Here is a 24,736-nt window from a genome sequence, read left to right on the forward strand (position 1 = left end):
TTAGTTTTTTTAACATGTCTTTATTGTTTAAGGACATTTGGCGAGATAGCCATAACATAAACCTCACATCCAGCATTACTTGGCAACACACTTCCCAGCTGGAAAGAAAATAAATTGGATTTTTTTCTTTGTGCTAATGCCACATTTTTTGGATGCTATTTTGGAAACTAACCAAGAGGTGGCTGCTCAGCATGCCTCTTCATTCCTGATGGCTTTTTAGTGCAAAAGAGCCAGCAGCAGCTTTCTGAAGTCCCCAGAGGTATCAGATCGGACAGCTTCAGCTAACGATTTCTTGTACATTTCCTGGAACTTCTCCTTTATTGCTGGCAGGTCACTCTGTGGAGACACCAAGGGCCTCTTTAGAAGAGTGGGACGTGCTTTGATTAATATGCCCTGCTCCTATCAGGACCCCTGTGGTCTGACCCAAAGGTCCACCACACCCGATGGGAAGAGGAGAGGGGAAAGGAGGAGGTCTAAAATTCTTGGAGGACTTTCAGCTTAACATCTGGATTTGAGGTAAGCCCATGTCAGATGGTGTGGTGTGGGGACACCAGCTGTGAAGAGGGGTACAGGCCCATACTGAGAGCCGTGCCGGGGTGGCCAGAGATATCTCTGCCTGGTTCCCAGCTGCGCTGTGCGGGCACAGCCTTGGACAAACTTGCACAAGTCACTGTGAGCTCCTGAGGATGCTTCATGGTGGCAAGCAGGAGTAGGGCTAAAAGAGAGTTTTGTTCAACCCACAGAAGTAATTTCTTGTTACTACAGAGGGAGAATTAAATGCCTTGTCTTGAGCTTTCTTGTGAAAAAGCACCCACAGCATGGGTCTGATCTTTATCACTGTGGGTTTTAAATGTTATCACAATTGGACTATGTATTAACAGAGAGATTGCTCTGGAATCAAATTTCTCACATTGCCAAGCATTGAGAAATATGCTCTCCTAGTCCCTGTAAACGACTCCTCCTCTATGTCAAGACTGAAACAGCCCTGGGGCTACAACCTACACAACTTACAAGGAAGGAAGACTTAAAGACTGTGTTTAAGATCTCAGATGTCTTATGCAGTTTTGTGCTTTTTAAAATGACTATTATCTCTTTTGGCTCTTTATTTTTCTTCCTCCTCCTCATCTGTTTTTCCCAGCTGGAATCAGAAAGAATTGACAATGTATAAGTAATTCTCAATTTGGGAACTGCTACTTTGTCATTACTTAACTAGGAATTTAATTTTACACATTGTGTTGGGGCCAGACCTCCCCATGTGTTAGTTCTAAGCAGATACAGTTGACTCCACTTGAAATTGCCTGCATGCTTTCTGATTTAGTTCTTTTGAAAACAGAAATAGATGCAATATCAAAATTAGAGTTGCCTGGGTACAACAGCAGAGTGTGACCACTGATGTCATGAGGCTGAACTGAGTTGACTGCACATGATCTACCAGCACTCACTCCATATCCTCTGCATTTGTATTTCTCCCAGAGCTGAGGTGAGATATTACAAGACCAGAGGGTACCTTACCTCAGACCTGGTTACAAGGATGCGAATCAAGGTCTCTTCGTCAGTCCCACATCCTTTCATCGACTTGTGCAGAAGTGTAGCAAAGTAACCTGGGCAGTCTTTGGCACAGCTGACTAGAGAAAACAGTAGGAGGCTTCATTATACTTGTATATGTACACATTGTGATACACCTTTGAGAAGGAAATAAGTAAGGAATAAATAAAGGAAACATGCTACAGTTTACGCTCAGGCATATGAGCTGCGATGGCTTTCATTCTGTGCCCCTATCGGCATGCATGGACAAGTCGTTGAGTCTGAACAAGGACATACATTTCTCCATGGGGAAAGTGTGTTATACAGTGAAAATGAAATGAATGAGAACGAGCATTTGTGCCTCTGGAGTTCCTCTTGCCCATCTGTTCTTGGGGTTGCTCCTCACTTCACAGCTTGCAGGAGCAAGATTTGGGAGAGCCCAGATGCAGAAGGATTACAGCAACACCAGTAAGCCAGCCAGACATAGGGCACAGACTTAAATACCCATCACAGTCATGCCCAGTGCTGAATTGCTGTTGAGGACGCTGTAAATTTTTGTGGTGGCTGGCTAGCACTCTTCTGACAATGTCCAGGCATCCGCTGGAACTTATCAATGGCCATGGCCATTGATAAGAAAGTTCTTAATGCTTTTTTCTTCCTTTTTTTTTTTTTTTACCAAGAGTGAGGTAGGCCTTCTCCAGATCTCCAGATGTTTCACTTTTAATGGATTCTTCTATGTCCTTCCCACACACCTACAAGAACAACAAAAAGGAGCCATAAGAGCTGCTGTCTGTACACACAATCCCACTGCCATAAAACCATCATCAGATTTTTATTCCACCAGCAAAAGGCAAATTCAGATAGCTTAGAGCCTCTCCAATGGAGTAATTCAAGGTCAAGTGAAGTTCTTCCCTGGTCACAGTTCCACTGGCGCCAAGAGAAGGTCTATGCAGTCAGGTGAGGCACATGGTTAAAAGTTGGATAACCCACAAACAGTCACATGTATCCGAGGCCTTCTAGGGCAAAGAAGCTGCAGCTTCTTCTTGAGTGACCCCTAGCCAGGAGAAACTGTTTGAGCTTCCTCTAACTCCACTATCAAAGGCTCTGGATGGCTCCCACACAAATAGATAATTTTTGGAGCTTTACCAGCTCTGTGAAGTTTTGTTACTCATTGTCTTTGGCTTCCCAGGGAAAGTTTACAAGCACTGCAGTTGTTCTCGAGTTTTTGTATTATTCTGCAGGAAAGGGGAAAAATAGACTGCCACTTCAAAACAGAGTTTGTCCTGACTTTTGTGAAGTTCATGAACCTCAAAGACTTTTACACTGCTCTGTTTTGCCTGTCAGGATGGCCCTGCATGTTTCAAGACTCTAGTGTACTTTCAGGTCAGAGCTGGGAGATCATGGGTACAAGGCAGCAAGGGGAACCTTCTGAGGGTTTAGGTTTAGGTTCTGCAAACTCCCAGTCTGGTTTAGATCTTGCCCCATTTATCTTTCCAACTGCAGAAGAGGATTGAGGTTTGCACAGCTCTAGTCTTGGCCCACTTCTGCTTCAAGTACAGCCAGGCATGATGTGGTTGATCATTTAGGGCAACCTGATCTGCTTGGCTTTAGGAATTAAAAAGCCAAGGCAGCTTGGCTATCAGGGCATTTAACTGAACCCTCAGGATTTGGGCCACTCCAAAAGAGAGATTATCAGTTAGTGACTGGATTTTTTCTCCTGCCAGCAACAACCAAAACTTGGTTAAGCTACAAACATATTTCCAACTATGGGGTCCTTATGCTGACACTGAAGTATGGCCTTGACTGGAGTTGTTTGATCTTCATTGCCTAGGATTACAGTTTTCTGATGAATTTAGAGTCATCCTGGGGAAGTTCAGAACTGTGAGCCAGAGGCCAGAGCGGGGAGAGAATAAATATCTCTGAGAACGGCACTGCTGAGCTTCCACCTCACTGCTCGGAGATGGATCTTGGATTTCCCATTGCTTTGGCTTTCACAGGTCATTTGCAGGTGAGAGGTCTCAGTGAAGGTCAGCTCCAGGCTCAGGCATGAGTAAAATGTCCCTGGTGGATGACACAGGAAGAAGTAGCAGACAGCTGGGATCCTACTGCCTACTTTGCCTGGTCTTTCGAGACAGAGGAGAGAGCAGCACAGTACCTGCACAGGCTGTCTGGCCAGCATGGGCAGAAAGGAAAAGGCTGGGGATGTGACCTGCCCAGCCTATATAAGAAGGAAGATCAGGACAGCAGATCTTGCCAGAAGAGGAAAAAGACCATAAAAGCAAAACCTCGCTTCAGGACGGGAGTTGATGAACCTGTCCATTTGCTTGTCCTCCTGCAGGAGTGTGGACAACAATTGTTGGGGAGCTACGGGAAGGAAACGATGTCACAAATTCATTTGGCTGGCCATTGTGCAGATTATGAAAGGGAGCAGGTTCTTCTTGGGCAGAAGATACAGCTTTTATCCCCTGTTTCCATAAGATCAGGATCCAGTCACATGAAAATGTCCTCCAAGATTCTTAAAGCATTCAAGAAGGAAAGATTAATCTAATCTACATGTCTTGTACGGTCTGCAAACTATATGTCAGGCCCTATGCAACCAACATTGCAGAAGAGAGTAACTCACCTTTTCATAGGCTTGAAAAGTAGCTCTCAGCTGACTGTAGCTTCTCTTTGCCAAGACCACATTGAAAGCCAGCTCCTCAGTTCCCCAGCGACCTTCTCCTGCCTTAGAGATTACATGTTATTTTTTGGAAGCATTTTGCTTATTCACTGTAGAAACAAAAGTCAGCCAGAGGCCTTGATCCACCAAGCTCCTGCCCGTTCCCCCCTCACTCAACCCCACACCCTGCTATCACCTCCATGTTTGATGAACTTAGTCACCCCCAGGGCAGCACGGGGCAAACAGGGATTCTTCCACAATTGCACTTACTTTATACAGATCTGTGGCATCTTGCTCAGCAAGCTCTGCGTTGACCTGTTGTGTCTCATCTCTGGTTGCCTACAGAAAAGGGCATGATTGTAAAAAAGCCAGACCAAGTGCTGGTTACACTTGGTAGGGGAAGGGAAGAATTGTCAGCTTGTGGCCCCCACGACTATTTTGGTTATAGCTTTGCTGCCATCTGCTGACAAAGGCTCAGTAATGGGGCATGGTGGGACGTAGTGGAGAAACTTTGAATGGGCTGTTCTTGTTTACCACAGCCCCTGGTTTTGCTGACTTCAGAGATGAAGCTTGTACGATAGAATCTGTCTCCCAGCTTTATTTCCCAAGTGCTGGGACTCTAATGAGATTTCAGCTCCGTTGTTTCTAAAGCAGAAACTCCCTGGAAGTGTTCAAGGCCAGGCTGGATGGGGCTTTGAACAACTTGATCTAGTGGAAGGTGTTTCTGCCCATGGAGGGAGGGTTGAAACTAAATTAATTTTAAGGTCCCTTCAAACCAAAGTATTATATTATTCTGTGATTAGACTATACCCTGTGGATGTTTCCCTGTGGCAGGGGGGCCTGCTGGTCCCTATCTTGTCCCCAGACTCCTTGCCATCCCATGGGTGCTCCCACTCCCTTCCCCAGCCAGCGTGTGTCCAGAGCACGGAAAAAAAAATCAGAGGAAGACCTGATCCGAGTGTGGAGTGAGCCTTGATTTGAGGCAGACCAGACTAGAGTAGCTCTGGAGGCACCTCTCCACCTGGCTTGTTCTTTGGTTCTGCTCACCGCCATTTTTTGCCGCCATTTTCCCAGTGGTAGGAAGTGGTAGAGTGCGCGGCCAGATGTTGGGGTGGGAAAGGGGCTGAGATGTGCAGACAGAGTTGGGGCAGGATGGCACCAACACAGCCTGTGGCGTTTAACCCTGCAGTGCCGAGGGGCCAGGTACATACAGCACCCCGGGCCCAACTGCAACATTTCTTAGGAAAGCAACTGGTGTATCTCTCATACAGGTACTGCAGAAAGGTTACCAGTACCTGCAGTGACGTGCTGATGGTTTTCGTGGTGCTGGATACGCCCTGATAACTGCAAAATATTTTCCTGACTAACCTCTGTACTTTAAGCATTCACTAACACTGTAATTCCCAGTAGAAATTAAGAAGGATCTACGAAAACAAAAATCTATGAATAATATGTATTTGTCACTCCTGAGAATACACCCTAAGTGGTTGAAGAGAGCTGTATCAATGCTTTCCAGAATGGGAATCTGTGTTCAGTGTGTTTAGTGTCTTTAAAGCTTCTATTTATTGAATCTTTTAATTTCTCAGGTCTGTCTGATCAGGCTGGCCATCGTATTGCATTTCTAGGTCTGATCGTACTCTTCTTAGTTATACAGTATCTGTATGGAGATAGTAGTTTTTTTCTTTGTTTCATGTAGATGATTTAAAATAAAGTATATTCTTATGGAAAAATATGTTGTTTTGATGAACCGAAAACTAACATAACAGCAGTCTCTTTATTACTTATTTTGTATCTATCTGAACTGTAAAATTCTCAGCTGAGATGGAAATTTTTCTGGCTTCAGGCAGAATTCAGCATAATGTAGTCATGTCCTTGAACAGGTATTCTAGTCATCACCATGGTACAAATAATAATAAAACAACGTGGTTGTCTTCAAAGCATGGGAATTTATTACTTATCATTTTATATATTAAAATTTTTTATATTAAAAAGATATAGATATAGAAGGCTCTTATTATATTGCATATAATCATTGTATTATTATAAGTAACAGGTAATACTTATTACGATTACTCAAGGTAGACAGAGCAGAGAAAAGGAAATATCTCTGTCAGGTAGCTGCAAAAGAGGAAAACCCTCAGCCTTACCTCTAGCACAGTGACTAATATCTTCTGTAGGGAGCCGCTTGTATCACTTTTAACATCAGATTCCAGATCTCTGTCAAAGACTATGGAGAAAAATATTTTGTGAGGACTCAACCAGCAATAAAGGGTTTAAACAAAGGTGTTTAAAAGACAATACTACTTACGTCGCTTGTACGCCTCCTTTATGTTTACAATTTCCTAGGCAAATAAATAAAATAAATTAGTAAGGAAAAATATTTTAAATAAATAAATAAGCAAACAACCCCCCATCAAATCAGTACCATGCCCGTGTTGTGTAAGGGGTATCAGGCATGGGGGAGGCAGAAGCTGGCTCTTCTTAGTGATGCCCAGTGGTAGGACTAGGAGCAATGGGTGCAAGCTGGAGCATAGGAGGTTCCACATAAACATTAGGAAAAACTTTTTCCCTGTGAGGGTGACAGAGCCCTGGTACAGGCTGCCCAGGGAGGTTGTGGAGTCTCCTTCTCTGGACACATTCAAAACCCACCTGGACACATTCCTGTGTGACCTACTGTAGGTGATCCTGCTCTGGCAGGGGGGCTGGACTAGATGATCTTTTGAGGTCCCTTCCAACCCCTGACATTCTGTGATTCTGTGATTTCCAGCTCATGCTGAGACTCTGCAGCACAGGGACGCAGCTCAAACGCAGCCTCGTTCCGGACAGCATTTCAAAGGATGCCTGACTTGTGCAGATGTCCCTCTGGTTTTGATTACATTTGGGTGTAAGATAAAGGGATTTTTGAAGAGGATTGTGTTCCTGTACCTGGCAGGAGCGACCTCTGAATGGCCAGAGCAGTGTCAAAGCTGCATTTACAGGTACCTGCAGATTTCTCTGTTAGTGCCCACTGACAACAGACATTTCAGCTGCAGAAGCTGGTTCTGATCCCTCCTCCTCCTACCAGGGGGATGCTCTTTATTCTGCTACCTGTTCACACACGGTGTCCCAACCTTATTGTTTCGTGTGCAGAGAATCTCAATCAGCAGCGACTCATCTGTCCCAGCACCCTTCATTGCCTTCCGGAGCTCTCGGGCCTCGTACTCGCAGGGCAGGTCCAGCAAAGCCAACACAGCCTTTTCAAAATTCCCACTCAGGTCTCCCTTCAGGACCTCTTCCATATCCTGCAGGGACAGTCGGAAGGGTTAGCACAAAAGCTGAGGTCATTTCAAAGCTTCCTCTGTACCAAAAAGGGACAGAAACCTAAAAAAACCTTTAAATATGTGGACTCTTTTTTTGGAAAATATATTCCCTAAAAATTTTTGCTTTAAATGGAATGAAGTGATTATCCCATCTCCAAATACAAGCCAATATAAGTCGAGTTTTGACTCTTACTTGTTTAAATAAATTCAGATTAGTGTTTTAAAAAGCTTAAGAGGGGACTTTACTCTGGAACACAACACAGAAATTTCCTGCTTCAAAAGAGCTACAACCGAATGGATCAAGCTTACCAAACTTTCCTTCTAGTTTTGGTTAAAATTGACATATCGGAAAAAGCAACAAATTTTAGTGTGAAACATTCAGCGTTTTTTCCACAAAGAAAAAATATCAACCTTCTGTGAGATGACCTACTTAACTCAAAATTTACCAAGACCTCGAACAACAAGCTAGTGTACGTATGCTAAGGATGCCTGCTGATGATTTATTTGAAGGCCTATCTGCATTTAACATTTCCTGTAGTATGGGAAGAACTTGACAAGTCAAGAACAAGAGAAGCCCAGTTCAGAATCTATTGTTCTTAAACACCCTCTTACACAATCACAAGTGAATGCTCCATCTATTCAAGTCAGAGGCTGATGCAGTTTCGATGTGTGCACCATGAACTCTGCTCCTCGGGGAGAAATGGTACTACCTGCAGCTCCTTCCTGAGAGGTTCAGGCTGCCTGGGCAAGCGAGGAGAGTTGCTACATGCTGAGGTAACCGGGATGTCTCATGGCATTTGCCCATTTCCAATGCCTATTCTTATTAATCCTCATCACAGATCTAAATACATAGTCTTTATGTAACCAAAATTTTTATTATGATTGCTGTAAGTTATACATATAGAAGGCTTTCAGGTTCAGTGCTGCCTGCAGGATTCAGCTGTTTACCTAGATAATATATTGGAAACTTTATTTTTCTGAAACACAAAATCATTAAGGCAGTCTGTTTTTCCTTCTCCAGAAGTCAAGTGCTCAATAAAACTTAGTATTAGGATGTTTATTTTACTTCATCACTGGAAGAAATCAACACTACATCTATTAACACAAATGCAACAATGTAAGATCAAATAGTTCCTGTGAATTTGCATCTGGTCTGAAAGAGATTTTTACTTAAAATTTCCTTTTTACATTAATTCTTTCTTCTGAATGTGCTGATCATTAACATAAGCTGAAATACTTTTTTATTTCAGTTAAGAATTATCTTCTAGCTCTCTCAACTTTAATTAAAATGCTCTGATCTGGTTAAGGCTGATTTCGGGAAGTCTCTGAGGCCTAAGATTAGAAATATAATCAGTATTTTAGGAGATAAAATAAATTGCTGAAACAGAAACTAACTGGTGTCCTCCTTAAATCCACTGTGCTCTTGATTTTTTCAAAAGCAGAAGCCTGTAGGCTGTATTTCTAGCAGGCATGCAGTTTCAAACAGAGAGGCCATTTAGTTTCATAGAATCATAGAATAGTTTCAGCTGGAAGAGACCTTGAAGATCATCGAGTCCAGCCTTTGTCCCAGTCTTATCAACCGGCTAAAGGACGCCCCCCACTGCAACATCCACCTGTCTCTTAAACACCTAAACACCTGGTTTGAAGTACCTTGTTATACAGAGCCTTGTACTTCTGTTTTATTTGTTGTCTCTGTGCCGATGTTCGACTCGACAATACTTCAATAATTTTCTTTTCATCAGTTCCTGAAAAAGAAGTTGTACATAGGAATTATTTAATCAGGAATCTAATGCAGAGGCAGAAAACACAATCTCTAAAGAGAAAAAAAATTGCTGTGCATATTATCCCCACTGGTGTCATCTTTAGGATTTTTAGCATCTGAAATTGTTTTGAGGATATATTTAACTGTAGTCAGCTACAATGTTCAGACCATAAAATAAAAGTTCAACATCCCATGCTGCTCATATTTTATCAGGGAAATTGAATCTTCTGTTTGAGAAGGGCAGACACTGCTCTTAAATTCAGGGTTATGCCAGTGCCCGTAGGCTGACATACATGTTTTTGGTGGTAATGCTTGTCTGAGTAGTCCCGAGGGATGAGCGACCAGACCCAAGTCATTAAGGGCACAAATGCTTGTGTGCAGGCACAACGGAACGAATGGTGTGGGGCGAGAGGCCGGGGTAGGCGAGCAAGTGTTTAAATCAGCTTCCTTAACCCACAGCCTGTACAAAATGGGTTGTGCTTTGTGCTAAATGGACTCAAGAAGAAGAACAGGAACCAGCCCTCACAGTCTGATTCTCTGATGATGCTGTTTTGTTTGGCAAAAGTGAGAGTGGAGTGTGGGGTGCGCTGGTGATGGGCCCCACATCTCCTGGGGACCCCTGGGGGACTGAACAGCAGCATCACTCCAGGAGATGCTCTTGGGCAGCTTTGAGCTATAACTTATGTAATGCATAGAAGCAGCTTATTAAAGACAATGACCTTGTACTTTTCTTGCCCTCAGCCATATAAACAGATGTTTGCACTAAACAAAGTTGCTGCAAGGCATTTTATATGTTTGTGTCCAAAGGGACAGGACATAGTGATGTTACTTGGATGCCTGAAGGACACAACTGCATAGTTGTTGCATTAACACACGTGTCTTGGCACATTTCCATCCAAGGGCCCACAGCTTGCCTCAGGCATTATTTCTTTCCAACAAGTATCGAAATGGAGAATGTGCATCAGCAGAGACCTATGACCCTGCACGTGATGGGCACTGCCAAAATGCCCATCGCATATAAAGGGTTTAGACAGCAAATTGAAGGCATCAGGCCATACACCAGGTCTACTGATGCATGCACATCACGCTGATGGATGCTGCCCTGTGCTCTTCTTGTGCTCTTCCGTCTGTGGCATCCACCTACTGGGCTTTGGCCATGCCTCATCTCAGGCTCTTGGGAGCAGGGACCAGCAAGGGTTCCTGAGGAGCTACCAGTAAAAAGGATAAAAACACAAATGATACCGGCATTCAGCAGAGGCTGATGCATTTTCATCTCTGCATATCCCCACCAGGTACATAAAGGACAAGTTTAGGAAATCTTGTCCAGTTCTTCCTACTTAGAACTGAGGCAGAAGGCATGGTCCAATTCTAGAAGGAAAAGCACTCCTAGATGACCATGTGAGGTTAAACTCTCAGCAGGAGAGTCCTCTGGGGAACTGTTTCAAGGGGGCTTAGTTGTTAGGACAGAAACAGTGCCTAAAATTCAGCTCTTAACTAATCCTAATGTCAGGGCTATACCAGGAAGAAATACTTAAAGACATGTTTACTGTGCAGACATCTGGAGTGAACTAATAACTTACTGCTCTTATGTACTGCTTGGCTATTCTTCCTCTGCTGGACGCTGTCACTTTCATAGACCTGAGAATGCCACAAACACTGTGTATTCCTCATTCAGATCAGTGCACAGCCAGCCAACTGCACAAACTACCTTAGAAGATGGTGGGAGATAGTTTTTTTGGTTAAAAATCACTGATGCTGATTGAGAGCACCATATATTCCTTTCAGCTCATGGAGCTGCCGTGGGCTCTGATGAACATACAGAGTTGGTGATGTTTTTTACTGGTTCTTGAAGGCCTCGGGAAGGACCTATAACCATGACCTTAATTCAGCCTGATTAGCTGGACCCCATGGCTGTCATATCAGTCTTGACAGCTTGATGTCCCTATTGCAGGGAGCAAATATGTTTATCCCAATCTCCTGGAACCAAGCTAGATCTTATCACTCTTTGAGGAATAAGCTGGCTTCCAGTTCCATTTATCTTAATCATACAAAAGCTCATGGGTGTGTATCTTCTTTGAGTCAGTAAGTGACAGAAAGCCTAAAGATTAACTAAAACTGGTTGGAGCAGTTCTTCTGTCTTAGGTTTTTGTATATGCTTTTTACAATATTGAATTGCTCTTTGTATAAAAACCAAGAGCTTTCTTACCTGCTCCTTTGCAGGCGCTATGTATTTTCTTAGCATCTCGGTCTGCATCAAAACCATGATGATGGCGTTTATGGGTTGACTAGGAAAACAGAGGCACAACAGATAAATGGGAAAAAATTTTGCATTAATTTCTCTGAATGACAGCAGTTCAGTCCAGGTTTTTGCTTGATCTTTGTTCACACCATCTAAACTGTGCTAAAATACTTGCTAAAATACTGTCACTAGGTCTCCTAGAATGGACCACAAATAGCTGTCACCACATGACACATTGTGCTGATCCTGTAAAACATTATCCTGCCAGCTTAGGCTTATTCAAATAATTTAAAGGTAATAATTTAATACTAGGCACCTTCATGCCAGATCAAATATTATTTGTTTGTACCATTTTAACAGTTTGTTTGTACCATATTAGCAACAGGCCAATATAAACTCATTAGTGGATGTGTACAGAACCAGGCCCAGTTTCTCTAAGTACTAGGAGCTTACAATCCGAATCAGCTGAATAAAAACTGGTCCTGCAAATGCTTATTGCATTGATGCATTCATGCAAACAAGATAATTGCAGATATATAATGTTGCAAATCTGATGGGCTTTTTATTTTGGCAAAATAGTACAGCTAGTTACCTTGAGCTATCGGAGATAATAACTCAAAGTCCACAGATGCAGCAGCAATTTACAGCCTGACATACCAATGTAAACAAAAACTTGTCTTTTCCTACCAATTTGACAAGCTGTAAATCACAAATGCTGAAATGCTGGTACACCTGCTATTCTGCTGTTTCTCAGACAAGGGTAGAATCATAGAATCAGAGTATCTGAGACCAGGAGGAGGTCAGCAATGTTTTCAACCCCTCTAATATCATGATCCAGATCTTACAAAACTCTAAAATAATATTGGAAAATAGGTCCTGGGCTCCTGAATCAAGTAGAACTATATGCTCACCATGCACTCAGATGGTCTAAGTGGGCACTGCAAGTGCTCTCGCATTTCCATTCAAACAGCAACATGTGGATCAGGCTACTTGCTTTACAGGGCTGCCAGGCACTGGCACCACCACTGTTAACTAAGGGTTATGATACCCCAGGGTATGGCACTCTGCTCCCCACTAAACTAAAGGTTATAACACCTCAGGGCATGGCAGTCTGCTTTTAAGTCCTTCTGAAACTGCCACCAGCCTACTGAAGAGCAGAAGAGGCTACATGGCTGATTAAACTCCTTGTCTTTGGGGGTAGCACAGGGCAGAGGTGATTCCTGAAGACATGAGGCACAAGACCATTCTGCTTGTGGGATAAAGAACATTTAGCCATATGGCTGTGGGCCATGTTCTGCCACACACTCATCTGGCCAGAGAACATCCTGGTTTATTTATAACTATAGTCATAGCCTGGAGGTCCTTTTGTTGGTCTTCTTCAAAAGTTTCATGCTGTGATCTACTAGCTCTTCTGGAAAAGCTGCAGTTCTGGATAGAGGAGTTCTCTGTCAAAAGATAAAGGGTAGTTTCTCAGGGAAAATCCCCAAATCCAGTCCCTACACTGCTTTATCACTGCACTTTGGTGACAGACTAACAACTATTTAGGCACTTTCCTTTTCTGATACATTTAGCAGCTAGGATACAATTTACTGCTAAATGGTAGCTGCTGTAGTGCAGTTGTCTCACTGAAACCAAACATCAGTAATTAGTGAAGTACAATAACAATGCTATAATTTCTCTTGGTCTCTACAGCACAAATAACACTTTCATTATCACAAATGTTGCTTGTAAATGTGTATTTTGCTGTATGCTCTGACACACACACATGCTTCTCTAAACACTTCAAACAAGGCAGAAATAGATGCATATAAGTAACTAATATTTTCTAGTGGGAGATTTTATTTAATGGTCTTCAAATTTCTCAGGAATTCTGTCAGCAAGGAAAGGTAAAAGCATAAAGATAGAAGACAAACACACTGATCACTGTCTTTATCCAAAATTAATCGCATTCACATTTTCTACTACGATAGTGTGTACGTGCTTCTCCTTTGACGGAATCATATAAAAAAGATATCATTCTGGAAATTAAGCAGCTCTAATTTCTTTCTTCTTTTCTGATTGTTACACCCTCATTTTCATTCTCATGAGAATAAAATTCACCTTTGTTCTCTGCAATACCAAAACAAACAACAACAGCTAACCAGACTCCGTGAGTGATGAATTTAGGGGAAGAGAATAATGGGATCTCACAATACAACAGAAATTTATTCTAGATATACAGTCCCAGAGCGCCAACACAGCATGCACAATGGGCTTCTTTGCTGGAGAGTCATACAGACATGGTGCTGACACAAGGAGTGTGGTCCAGGTGCTCCTCGGGGTGTGATGGATTCAGTGAGCATCAGGGTGTAGCGTTCTGGAAGATGCTCTGCTGCCTGCTCAATTGAGCGTGCCCCGCAGGCAGTGGTGTGTGGTGCCAGTACGGTTTTCCCCCCTCCATAATACCAAGTTTAACATGCTAATTATTTTTAATCGCTTCAGTCTGTACTTTAATATATGATTGGTAGTTCTGTCAGAGTTACCACCATGCTGGGTAATGCACTCCTAATTCTTGCATTTGTATTTTGCAGCCTGGAGCAATCCCAAAGGACGCTGTAAGCTGGAGAGACAGTATCCCCGCCTTTCCCCTGTGCTGTGTGGAAAATTGTTTGTAGGAACAGAGTATAATATCTGAATGGGGTAAATGACGGTGACATTAAGCTACCATTATTTTGGCTCTATAGTGTTGGCTTGCGTTTCAGATGATGTTCATGCCACTCGTATGGTTGATCCTACTGTCCGCGTTAGGCAGCTAGTACTGAAGTTATTCTAGATTTGTTTCCAAAGCATTTCCTTGTGAGGGTAAGGACCAGTGAAATGGCTGAAAAAATAACAAAAAGAGGTACAATTCTGGAGCACAAAATACAGAGAAAAGTGCTAACATATCAAACACTTGGATTTGACAACTCTGTAGTATCCAAGTGTTATTCTAATTTATAGGCCCCCAAATTCACTCCAACTATCTAATTGAGAAGTGTTGCTCCGCATTCAGTTCCTCCTGACATGGGACAGAAGACGCACTGGTGAGAACTGAGAGGGAAAAGGCTTCATCTGGCATTCAGTCCCACTTTCAGTCATTCATCCTGGACAGAAACACCTAGACAAACATTCAAAGGCAAGGAGTTCGTTTGTACTCTTTGACTCCACAGCACCCACTGCCTCAACCCAACCAGAGACAGATCTGGTCCCAGTAATGTCATTACAGGACTTTGGGAGGGAGATCTCTTATGCCCCGATGGCTGGTCAGTTATGCTCAGGTTTTAGAGAGTCCCTAACTCCTAGGTGCAACTTGTCATTGTAGCTGTTGTGTTTGTGTATAACACAGTTACAACCAGTACGAAAATGGTAGTACCAGCAACTGAAATAACAGTGTGGATTTATGAGGACTCATAAAGACATAAATAAAGAAATTTATTTCTTTTCAAGGGGCAAATGTGGAAGGGAGAGAACGCCTGTTCCATAATGATGTTCAGGACATGTTTGTTTTCAAGCATGCAAGGAACCTATTGAGTCAGCTCTGCTAAAGATTTCTTCTCCAAATAAATCACTGTAAAACATTAAATGATGTGCTGGTGGAATATCATTCTTATAGCACCATGCGTAACATAGCATCAGCTTTATAACAGGAAATCTGATACTCTGGCTAAGTGGCTGTCAAGGCCAACTCCTGAGTCATCTCGAAAGCCCTGGTTAAAATTCACTCCCTGCTGGGTCCCAGCCTTGATCTTGCCCACTGATGCAGCCTTCCCAAGCAGGAGAGGGAGAGCTGTTTCAGAACTGTACTGCTCCCTGCTCTGCAGATTTTCATAGAATCATAGCATGTTTTGGAATGGGAGGGACCTTTAAAGGTCATCTAGTCCAACTTCGCTGTGTTTTTGTTTTTAAAATACGGGCAGAATCACTTCAATATAGTTCTTGATTTAGAGTTAGGATCTTAGATTAGATTTGACTACTTAATGACTTAGAAGTGTTATACCAGTTTTGGTGATAGCATGGTGTGGTGTCTGAAATATCAGGTGGACAGACCGCATACAATTTTTTCAGCTGGACACAGGACATAAGGACACTTACTTTCATAAATGTATTCATAGCCTGTGACCACTTGTTTTTTTCTGTGAACGTCCCCTGCAGTGAGCAAGGACATTTTTAACTAGACGAGTTTACTCAAAGCCCTGTCCAACTGTGTCCCTTAGCTTGAACAGTTTTTGCCTCACTCCAGCATATATTAGACAACAATCATTTTCCCTTGCAGCTTTATCCAGAATTGCCACAGAATAATTTCTATTAGACTGGATAGATTATAACTGATCTAAAACTAACACTTCTACCTTACTGTAAAGCACACCAAGTAGTTTTTCCTACTGTAAATTACATAAGACTTTCAGGAGAAGTAAGACGAGTTTATAGTTGAAGATGGTCTGCAATGCTTAGAGCAGCATGTGGAGACTGTTCTTTGATATTCCAGCATGTGGGGCCCTTATGTTGCACAAACAAACAGTTTAAAAAAAGTTCAGCAAAACCAGGAAAGACATGGGGAGTGGGAAATAAGAGCTCTGCTGGGTTCAAGGTACCAGTAGTTAGAACTGATGGGATGTTGCAATACATTGCAGACATTTCTGAAGACAAAATTTAATACCTCCCTTGAGCTAAAGACAACTAAGCCTGCAATAAATACAAATTGCTCATGTGTCAGTAAACAAGAACAGAAGAAATACTACCATGAGCTTCCTGTATCACAAAAGAGAGACGGCTACGTGAAAATAGCTGATACTATGTTTGAGCAATCATAGCTATTTTCCCATTTCCACCATCTCAAGCAGATGCCACAACCATGCTCAGGAACAGAGGGTTATGGAGGAGTAGTGTCAAAACACAGAAGGGGGAGCTGCTTGGGATGCTGCTGACAGTTCTCACCTGCTGCAGCTCTAACACAGATCAGTGCTGATAACACACATAGATAAATGCAGACATAGACCCTTACAAGCAAAATTAATCTAAAAATTGTGCAGCGAGTTTGAATATTTTTAGCTAGGGTAACAGATATATACATGCTGGAGTGTCATGCATCCTGTTTCTTTAGGAAACCAAGCCTCAAACAATCCATAATGTTGCAAAGATGAACAGAGGAATGCAGAAAAGCCAAAACAATTGAAGCCTCATTACAGATCAGAAATGAGGGAACTTGTTGAGACAAGTTCTCAGCTGTGCTCAGCTCTGGGGCCCTCAGTGTAAGAAAATCATGGACCTGCTCGAGCAGGTCCAGAGGAGGGACACAAAGATGAGGACAGGCTGAAAGAGTTGGAGTTGTTCAGCGTGGAGAAGAGAAAGCTCCAGGGAAACCTTATAGCAGCCTTCCAGTACCCGGAGGGGGCCTACAGGAAAGATGGGGAGGGACTCTCTATCAAGGAATGTAGTGATAGGAAAAGGGGTGATGTTTTCAAATGGAAAGAGAGTAGATTTAGGTTAGATATTAGGAAGTTCTTTACTGTGAGGGTGGTGCAACACCAGCACAAGTTGCCCGCGGAAATTGTGGAAACCCACTTCCTGGAAGTGTTCAAGGCCAGGTTTGATGAGGTTTCCAGCAACTTGGTCTAGTGGGAGCTGTTCCTGCCCCTGGCAGGGGGTTGGAACTAGATGATCTTTAAGTTCCCTTCCAACCCAGCCCATTCTGTGATTCTATGATATGATTCGATGACTTCTCAATTCTCACTGTGCACTCTCACTGAGGCACCTCTTCAAAGACGTTCAGGGAGCCTTGTCTCCAGCTAATGAACCTGTTCTCCTCCAGCTCAGCACTGCTAGAGCTGTCAGGACTGGTTTGGGCAGAGCTGATCTATAGGCAATGGACAAGTGAGCTGTCACATCAAGGTACCTTCCAATTAATTTTCTGTATTTCTTTTTTGTGTGGAGAGGAAAATTTATTTTCTCTGCCTACCAAGAAATGTCTCAAACTAGCCAGTCACCTTGTTAGTATAATAAACAACAGGAGTGGGGTGTTCATCTTATTAGTTAAATTGTATCCAATATACTACAATCATGGAAGACAGCTTTTGGCAAATCAGCACCTACACGATTAATTTTTTATCAACGCACGTATATTCAAGATTAATTATTTATCCTGACAGAAACCTTCAATGAGCTACAATGCAACCGGAATCCAAGGTTAACTAGACCAAAAGTTCTGGATAGGAACAACAACAAACAAAAAGCATGTTATCTTAGATCTTGTGGTTTTAGTCTTCTAGTACATCACACGTTCTCAGGATAACATCCTGTTAGCAGAACAAACTCTGAACTCCCACCCAAAGGGACTGTCTTAATGACAAACAGCTCAAATCTCATCACTCATTTCCAAGCATTTCCGTGTGTTAAGAATAAAACACAAGAACAAACATGGGAGTAGCTGCTGTATTTTCATTCTGATCTACTTCCAAAGACAGACTGAAAACATGATGCTACGTTTGTACTTTATCAATAGCATTACTAGAATAGACATTTTCAGCCATAAATACTTTTTCTGTACTTAATGCTACCCCAGGCCACTTTGAACTGGATCAATTTTTGGATCATAGCAGAAAGTATAAGCGTAACAGGAATAGCCACAGCCTTCTACTCCTATATAAGATATATCACTCTTCTATAACATTGTCACCTTATTTTCAACCTCTGCATTCCTAATAGAAAGTATATCTGCCTGCTTGTGTAAGTTAAAAAAAATCAGTTGAGAATGGTATGAACACCAAAAGAGAGGAAGAAAAACCACTTCAGCAGTAGCATCCAACCTGCCTGACAAGCAACATACCTCCCTCATCCACAGCAAAGAGCCTGGAGACACGTATCCCATGTCTCAGAGCTTTTGGATGGGAGAGTTCTCAGAGCTGGCAGGCAGAGGATCACTCCTCCACCAGGAGCCCCCAGCTTTGCCAAGGGAGGGATGAGGGCCCTGGGTCAAGCTGGCAATGGGGCCTGGCGACCTCTGGCTGCTTTCTGTAGCAGCAAAGCCTTTGGCCACCAGCATAGCCCTGCTTCTGGCCATATTGGCCAGCCTGGCACAGGACTGCAAAAGTTCCTGGGGGATAAAAGGGTGAGTTCCTCAGAAAGCTCCAGACCACTCATCCAAAAGAGCAGAAAAGCCCATTTCATTTCACTGTATAGGTACTTCCGTGAGAAAAACTTCCAAATATTAGAGCTCTTTAATATAACTGAGAGGCAAAAGATATAAAGAGCAATTACTGGTAGGCAAGGTCATGCCTCAGCTAACTGGGAAAGGCTGTCCAAGGGGTGAGGATATCTGGTCATTAGTGGGTTCACTATCTTCTATCATCCTTGCATTAGAGAAAGATATTCTTCTGCAAGCTCTTCTTCAGTGAAATTCAGATAATTGGGCTTAATTATTCAAGTAGGAATTATGTGAAATGTAAAGGCTTTTAACAGACAGGTCAGAGTAGATGGGCACCAAGATTTCAAAACAAACAGAAATGAACAACTGCGGTGTGCTGGCAGTGGGGCAGTATCAGTAAACACCAGGATTTGTGCTATGGTAATAAAAATGTGAGGCTGATAAACTCCTTTTTGACGTACGTCTGTTGGCAAGTGCCACCTTAAGGTCTATGTGTGTCCTTTTGATCGCAGAGTTTCTTCCTTTGCTGTTTTGTGAAAAGTACCTGTAATTTCTGTTTGTTTGAGCAATTTTCTCAGTCAACCACAATATGTAACTGGAAAAATGCCATCTGCCTCCTTGACTGCTCAGAGAATGGTATCAGCGTCTCCGAATGCCATCCGCCATCTGCCAGGCAGGCTGTCACTCTTGCAAATCCTTACAGCTGTTTTAGGTCTAAGAGCTGAAAAACAGCAACACACGCTGTCAGCCTAGCTTGTTGCTATCAAGAACAAAACAATTTCTATATGAAGCCTATACTGGATAAAGCAACAAATGTAAGTCATGTAGATTAGACTTCATTACTCATACTCAACAGCCTTTGCAATGACTTGGTGACTCTTTCCAAACGGAGAGGTGCAAATAATCTTATTTTCTATATCTGGGACCAAAACTACAGTGACAAGAAGATCCTAATAGAACTAGTTATGTTTACTTTTTCCTACCACAAACAAGCGGCAACAGTGAAGGTAATTGCTCTGACAGTTATTTAAACTGCAAAATTAAAACCACCTCTCTTCTACAATGTCCCTCCTACTACTAAGTAGCATCATCTCCTAATAGCTCATGGCTAATTTTTTATCCATCTATTCACACTCATCACCATGTTAGAGACGTCCACGATTATGAGGAACAAAAAAAGCGTTGGAGGTGTTCTTCCATGACTGAACCTTACACTGTCCAGTTTCAATGTGTCCAGGCCTTCTTGCAAAACTCACTAATACAGATTACTTTTAAAATCGGAGTTAGTTACCAGGACACCATGTAGTGGGAATGCCAAAAGTGCAAAACTGTAGCTTTTATTTTTAGAGGACTCAATCCAGATGCTTAAATATGGACATCTTTGAGATGTGCTAGAGCACCTGGCACCTGCATGGGGCTGGCAGGGGTTGCACAGGACTGGCAGGGACCTGACTCCCCTGGTATGGCAGCTGAAGCCAAGCAGGAAAGGATGCTAGAAATTTCCAGATGTTGTGCCTGTGTTTAGTCATGAGTTATGCCTCACATCACTTCCTTTTAATACTTACCTCACAGATGGAAGCCACCAAAAAATGGCAAAAAAATGGCTTTATTAACCTGGGATAAATCAAGAATTTCAGGTCTGGAATAACTCCATGTTACGCTGGCGTGGACTTGTCTAGCTTGATTTCATTGATCATAATGCCTGGCTGGAAAACACTTTGTATGCTGGGCCATTAGGGATGATGATAATTAAAATGACAGGAAACTGGCATATCCTGCCTCTTTTTCAGCCGAGATATCAAACCTCTGACTTGCATATTCATACAGAGATAGCTCAAGTCTTCTTATGTCTTATTAAAAATTTTACACTCATTACCTCAACTAAGCCCTGTGATGAGTTTTGGTAAGTTAACATCGATGGAACTGAAGTAAATTCTTCCGTATGCCAGCATGGAAGCTAGAATGACTTAAGTACCTATGCAAGGCTGAAAAGCATGGTCACAAACTTGAGGAATAGCATTCTGACTCTTTCATGTATTCTAAAGCTGAATTATTCAAAAGCAGAAGAACTGGAGGGATGTTGTACCTCATCAGGGAAGCCCCAAAATTACATGCTTCTCCCCTTGGTCCCGTCATTGTTTTTAATTCATTCCTCTGCAAGATGCATTATCTAAACACCATCTATATATTTACTGACACATAGAAGTGCTGTTAATAGAGACACATTGTATGTTTAGTGTCTGACAAACTAACTGTGTCTACTGAACTTGGAAGTTTCTGTTTTTAATTCCTTTCCACCTCACAGGGTGGAGGAAGTTTCAAGATACTCCCAGGTCAGCTGAGTCACCCACAGCAGCAGTAATCAGTCTATTGTTTCTGTCACTAGTCATAGTTAACAATAAAGGCAGAGTAAACTTTCTGGATAGTAACAATAGAACTCAGTAGAATATACTAAAAAAGTTGTATACGAAGAAGAATGGGAGAGCCCAGATACTCTGAAGTTTTTTATGCTTTTGTAAAACATAACTGTTTGACCTGTTCACATTATGTAAAACATAAATGTAATGACCCTTTGATACCTCAGATGGATTCCTTTTTTTTCCCACAAATGCATCATAATTTTTTCCTGGGTAGATGCTTGATAGCACCTACTGCAGCTGCACTCACAGGACAGCCTCAGATCTACAAGGAACAGCAAATATTCTGGATAAAAGGGGACCATGGACATGAAAAGAATCTGCCACAGCTCTTCCCCAGTGTTGGGTAGCTGAACAAGAAGGTATTTCTGTCTTCTGCTGACTGTGGGCTTATGGCCAGGGACTGAACAAGAATCGACTTGTTGCTGAATATTGGTCTGCCAGGGGAAGCAACAAATAGCAATTGTTGAGCTGTGTGATGAGATAATAAAATCACACTGTGGTAAGTAATACTTGCACTAAGAAAACATTTTGTCTAGGATAGAAATATCCCTAGGCAACACAGACGCCCTTGTGATGTCTGTGAGCTTATTATTCCCAAGGACATCTCAGGCAAATATGTTCTCCACGTTATACTTACTTTTTTACCTTCCAGCTCTCAAACCATCTGGCCCACGACAACCTGTAACCCCCTTCTTACACTACAGAGTCCTCCCTGGCAGAAGGTTTGGGCCTCTTTACAATGAGAAGATGAAACTCAAGGGCATCCCGGAGAATCTCAAAGAGGGGTTTAAATTAAAAACAAAGAAGTTGTCCACCCTCTAGATTAATTCAAGTCACAAACATCACAGTGAACAACAGAATTATGCATAAAGAGTCTTCTTGGATTCTTGAGAGACAGAAAGTTAAAAAACAATTACACATTTTCACAGAAGTCAAATCCTTCAAACTTTTCAAACAACCATATCATCAAAACCATTGCAGCTATTCCCAAAATGTCCCCAAAGCACCTTGCTGACAGCAGAGCACCCACCCAGATTTTCAGGTGGATTGATTCCACTTGTGGTAATTTTGAAGACAGCAGAAGTACAGATAAGCTTGATGCAAGACTGCAATCAGAGAAAATAATTAAAGACTTTAAATCTCTAAGGATGTGCAGTCAAAAACAATCTGATTAATAAAAAGGGACCAGATCAAGTTCAGAGAGCAAAAAGCACATGGAAATATGCAGATCTGGAACTGTAATGTTGCATCAGGTAGAGCTCTTAATTGAGAGCTCAGTTTCTAAGAGAAAGGTACACTTTAGAGCTGGCTGGAAATTTTTTGTTGAAAGCATTTTTTTCAGTAAAGTTTGTTACTTTTGTTCAAATTAACATGTTCAGGAAGATATGAATTTTGATGAAAGCTCCATTTTAAAATGAGATATTCTGATGTAGTTGAAAAGCTCCATTTTAACATCAACAAAATGGAACCTTTTATTTGAACAATGTGCAAACTTTCAGTGAAAACTTCATTTAATAATGACATTTCAAAAAAAAGTTTTATAAACTAACTCCATTGAACCAAATAAAATGCAGCATTTGACACAGATGATTAACTTGATACTTGTCCTAGCAGAATTTGGGCTATTAAGAAAAAAATATTGCTTCTGAAATTTCAAAGCAGACAAAGTTTTGGAAAGATGAAGTACTCAACAGCATGAAAAAATGCAGTTTTACTCAGCCTTCCCATGCCAGTCTTGACCATGAAAGAGGAGTTGCCTTTGTGCACTGCAGTGCCTCCCAAAGCCACCATAACCCACAGCAATATGTGCTGCAACACCACGGTGCCCTTTTGTCCTTCAAAAAAAAAGTGCTTACTGGCTCCTCTGCTGACAAACTGGCAGTCCCTACGGTTGGTTTCCGTATATCCTCTGTGAGTCTGTAAGACTTGCTCTGGAGGTTTAAGAAATACAATACATAAGGCACTCATGAACCTACGGTTGCAAAATACAAGATCAGGAGAATAAAAAAAGAATCTGCAGCTGAAAAGCTCTGTTAAGAACTGAGTAGGCGGTTCCAGAAGCGGTGCTCTGATACAGATGCGGACATTTCTCCAAGATTACCTGTAACTTCATGGGGACAAACATAGAGTGATGCAATTCTCAGGTGACTCATGGGCTGATTAGTGAGATTCTCCTCCAACAAAGACTCACACCTCTTCCCACTGAAGCCTGTGGCCCAACTCCTGCACACTGCACCTACATCCAGGCTACCTTGTAGCTCATACAAGTGCTAAACCTGCCTGAGGCGCAGTGCTGTGATTTCTCTTGCCATAGATAGGCCCCAGCTGGCTAGTTCAAACCTTGACTGAATTTGCTTGCTCTTCACTGCATTCAGTGCAGTGTCCAGGGAAAGGTTCTCCAGGGCTAGGTCCCTAAGGAGATGCCTGCCAACAACCCTACGATCTGTACTTATGTGGACACACGGGGTTGTGTGGCAGAAGCCTTCCTGGCCTTGTTTCCTATGCAAAGACAGGCTGCTGGACTGCACACTTCTCTTGCCTCATGCAAGCAAGTCAGGCCACAAAAGGCTGTGGGGATGGGAGCATCCACTCTTTCACAGGGAGGCAAAAAGCTTCTTGGCTTATTCGCTGGAGCTTTGTTCAAATGGTATGGGCTTTCTTGCTCAGTCCAGCAAAGAAAATGTCCTGGAGAGCTGGTCCAAAAGCAGCACATGCTGAGCATCTCTCAAGGTCTTGCTGATTTTGAATTAAAAAAATAGTCAGGTAACAAAATAATATAAATCATAGAGAAATTAGCATAATATTATCCTGTCTTCTATTGTTACATACTATAAAAGTGCAGGTTTTCAGCATTCAAGGAGAAAATATGCTGCTGAATAAATATTGTCTTTTATCCATTAGTTTTAAAATTGGAGCTAAAAGCTCCTAACTTCTTCAGCACAAGCTACTTAGTCTTCAGAAGCACTGATCATTCACAACTACCACACAAACTTTTGACAGTCGGGCTATTTTGAGGTTAAATATCTTTATGCAGATTTAGGTATTTACTATTAATAAATAACCAAATCTTAGCCAAAATTGTTTCCATCAAAACTCACACGGTAATATGATATAGTAAATCCTGACACCAGGTTTTTAATCAGGCTCTTCTGCGAGCACCACACTTCGGGATTACTCTTGTCCTTACTGTTCAGTGATAAGCTTACCCAAAGTTTGAAAGTGTTGGCCTTTGGGACAGGAAGTTTTTCATACATCTTTAGGGAATTATTTTAGTGTTCAGAATGTTCCAACACAAGTTTGCTAAACTAAAATTAGTTTTCCCATGACATCCTATGCATCATTTCTTTTTCTGAGAATTGAAGTGCTGACCTTTTTAACTAAGCCACAGTAAGCATTAGAACACTCAGAACCTGTGTGTTATAGTAATAGTTTCGTTATTCATGCACTGAAATTAAGCAATGTTACCAGCTACATAAAATTTTCCACTTACACTTTAAGTAGATTTTGAGGTTAAATCTTCATTTGCAGCTGTATTAATGTCATTTAAAGTTAAAATGGCCAAACACAATACCAGGAAGTTGTTGCATTCTTGACAATCCAAATTAAATAATACTTACATGTGAACTGCCCATTTTTGCTTAGTCTGATTGTGGAAGATGCAACTTCTGCTCTTC

General features: G+C 42.0%; 1 protein-coding gene across 1 annotated transcript; it reads right to left on the reverse strand.

The window, feature by feature from the left end:
* Positions 1 to 24,736, reverse strand: ANXA13 (annexin A13). Its single transcript, XM_009865694.1, has 11 exons — positions 24,680 to 24,736; positions 11,451 to 11,529; positions 9,133 to 9,227; positions 7,294 to 7,464; positions 6,492 to 6,525; positions 6,331 to 6,410; positions 4,454 to 4,522; positions 4,148 to 4,249; positions 2,201 to 2,276; positions 1,513 to 1,625; positions 1 to 336 (listed from the first exon to the last, which is right to left on the reverse strand). The coding sequence occupies exons 1-11, from the start codon at positions 24,692 to 24,694 to the stop codon at positions 217 to 219; spliced, it is 954 nt and encodes a 317-aa protein (XP_009863996.1). The 5' UTR covers positions 24,695 to 24,736; the 3' UTR covers positions 1 to 216.

This window comes from Apaloderma vittatum, unplaced genomic scaffold (genome assembly GCF_000703405.1).
Source record: "Apaloderma vittatum isolate BGI_N311 unplaced genomic scaffold, ASM70340v1 scaffold1813, whole genome shotgun sequence".
NCBI lineage: Eukaryota > Metazoa > Chordata > Aves > Trogoniformes > Trogonidae > Apaloderma > Apaloderma vittatum.

Coding starts and splice junctions, on each gene's coding strand:
- ANXA13 (XM_009865694.1), bottom strand. Junction 6,526..7,293: donor TCTGCACACGAAACAATAAG/GTTGGGACACCG, acceptor TTATTTGCCTAG/GAAATTGTAAACATAAAGGA. Junction 337..1,512: donor TCCTTGTAACCAGGTCTGAG/GTAAGGTACCCT, acceptor GTGTCTCCACAG/AGTGACCTGCCAGCAATAAA.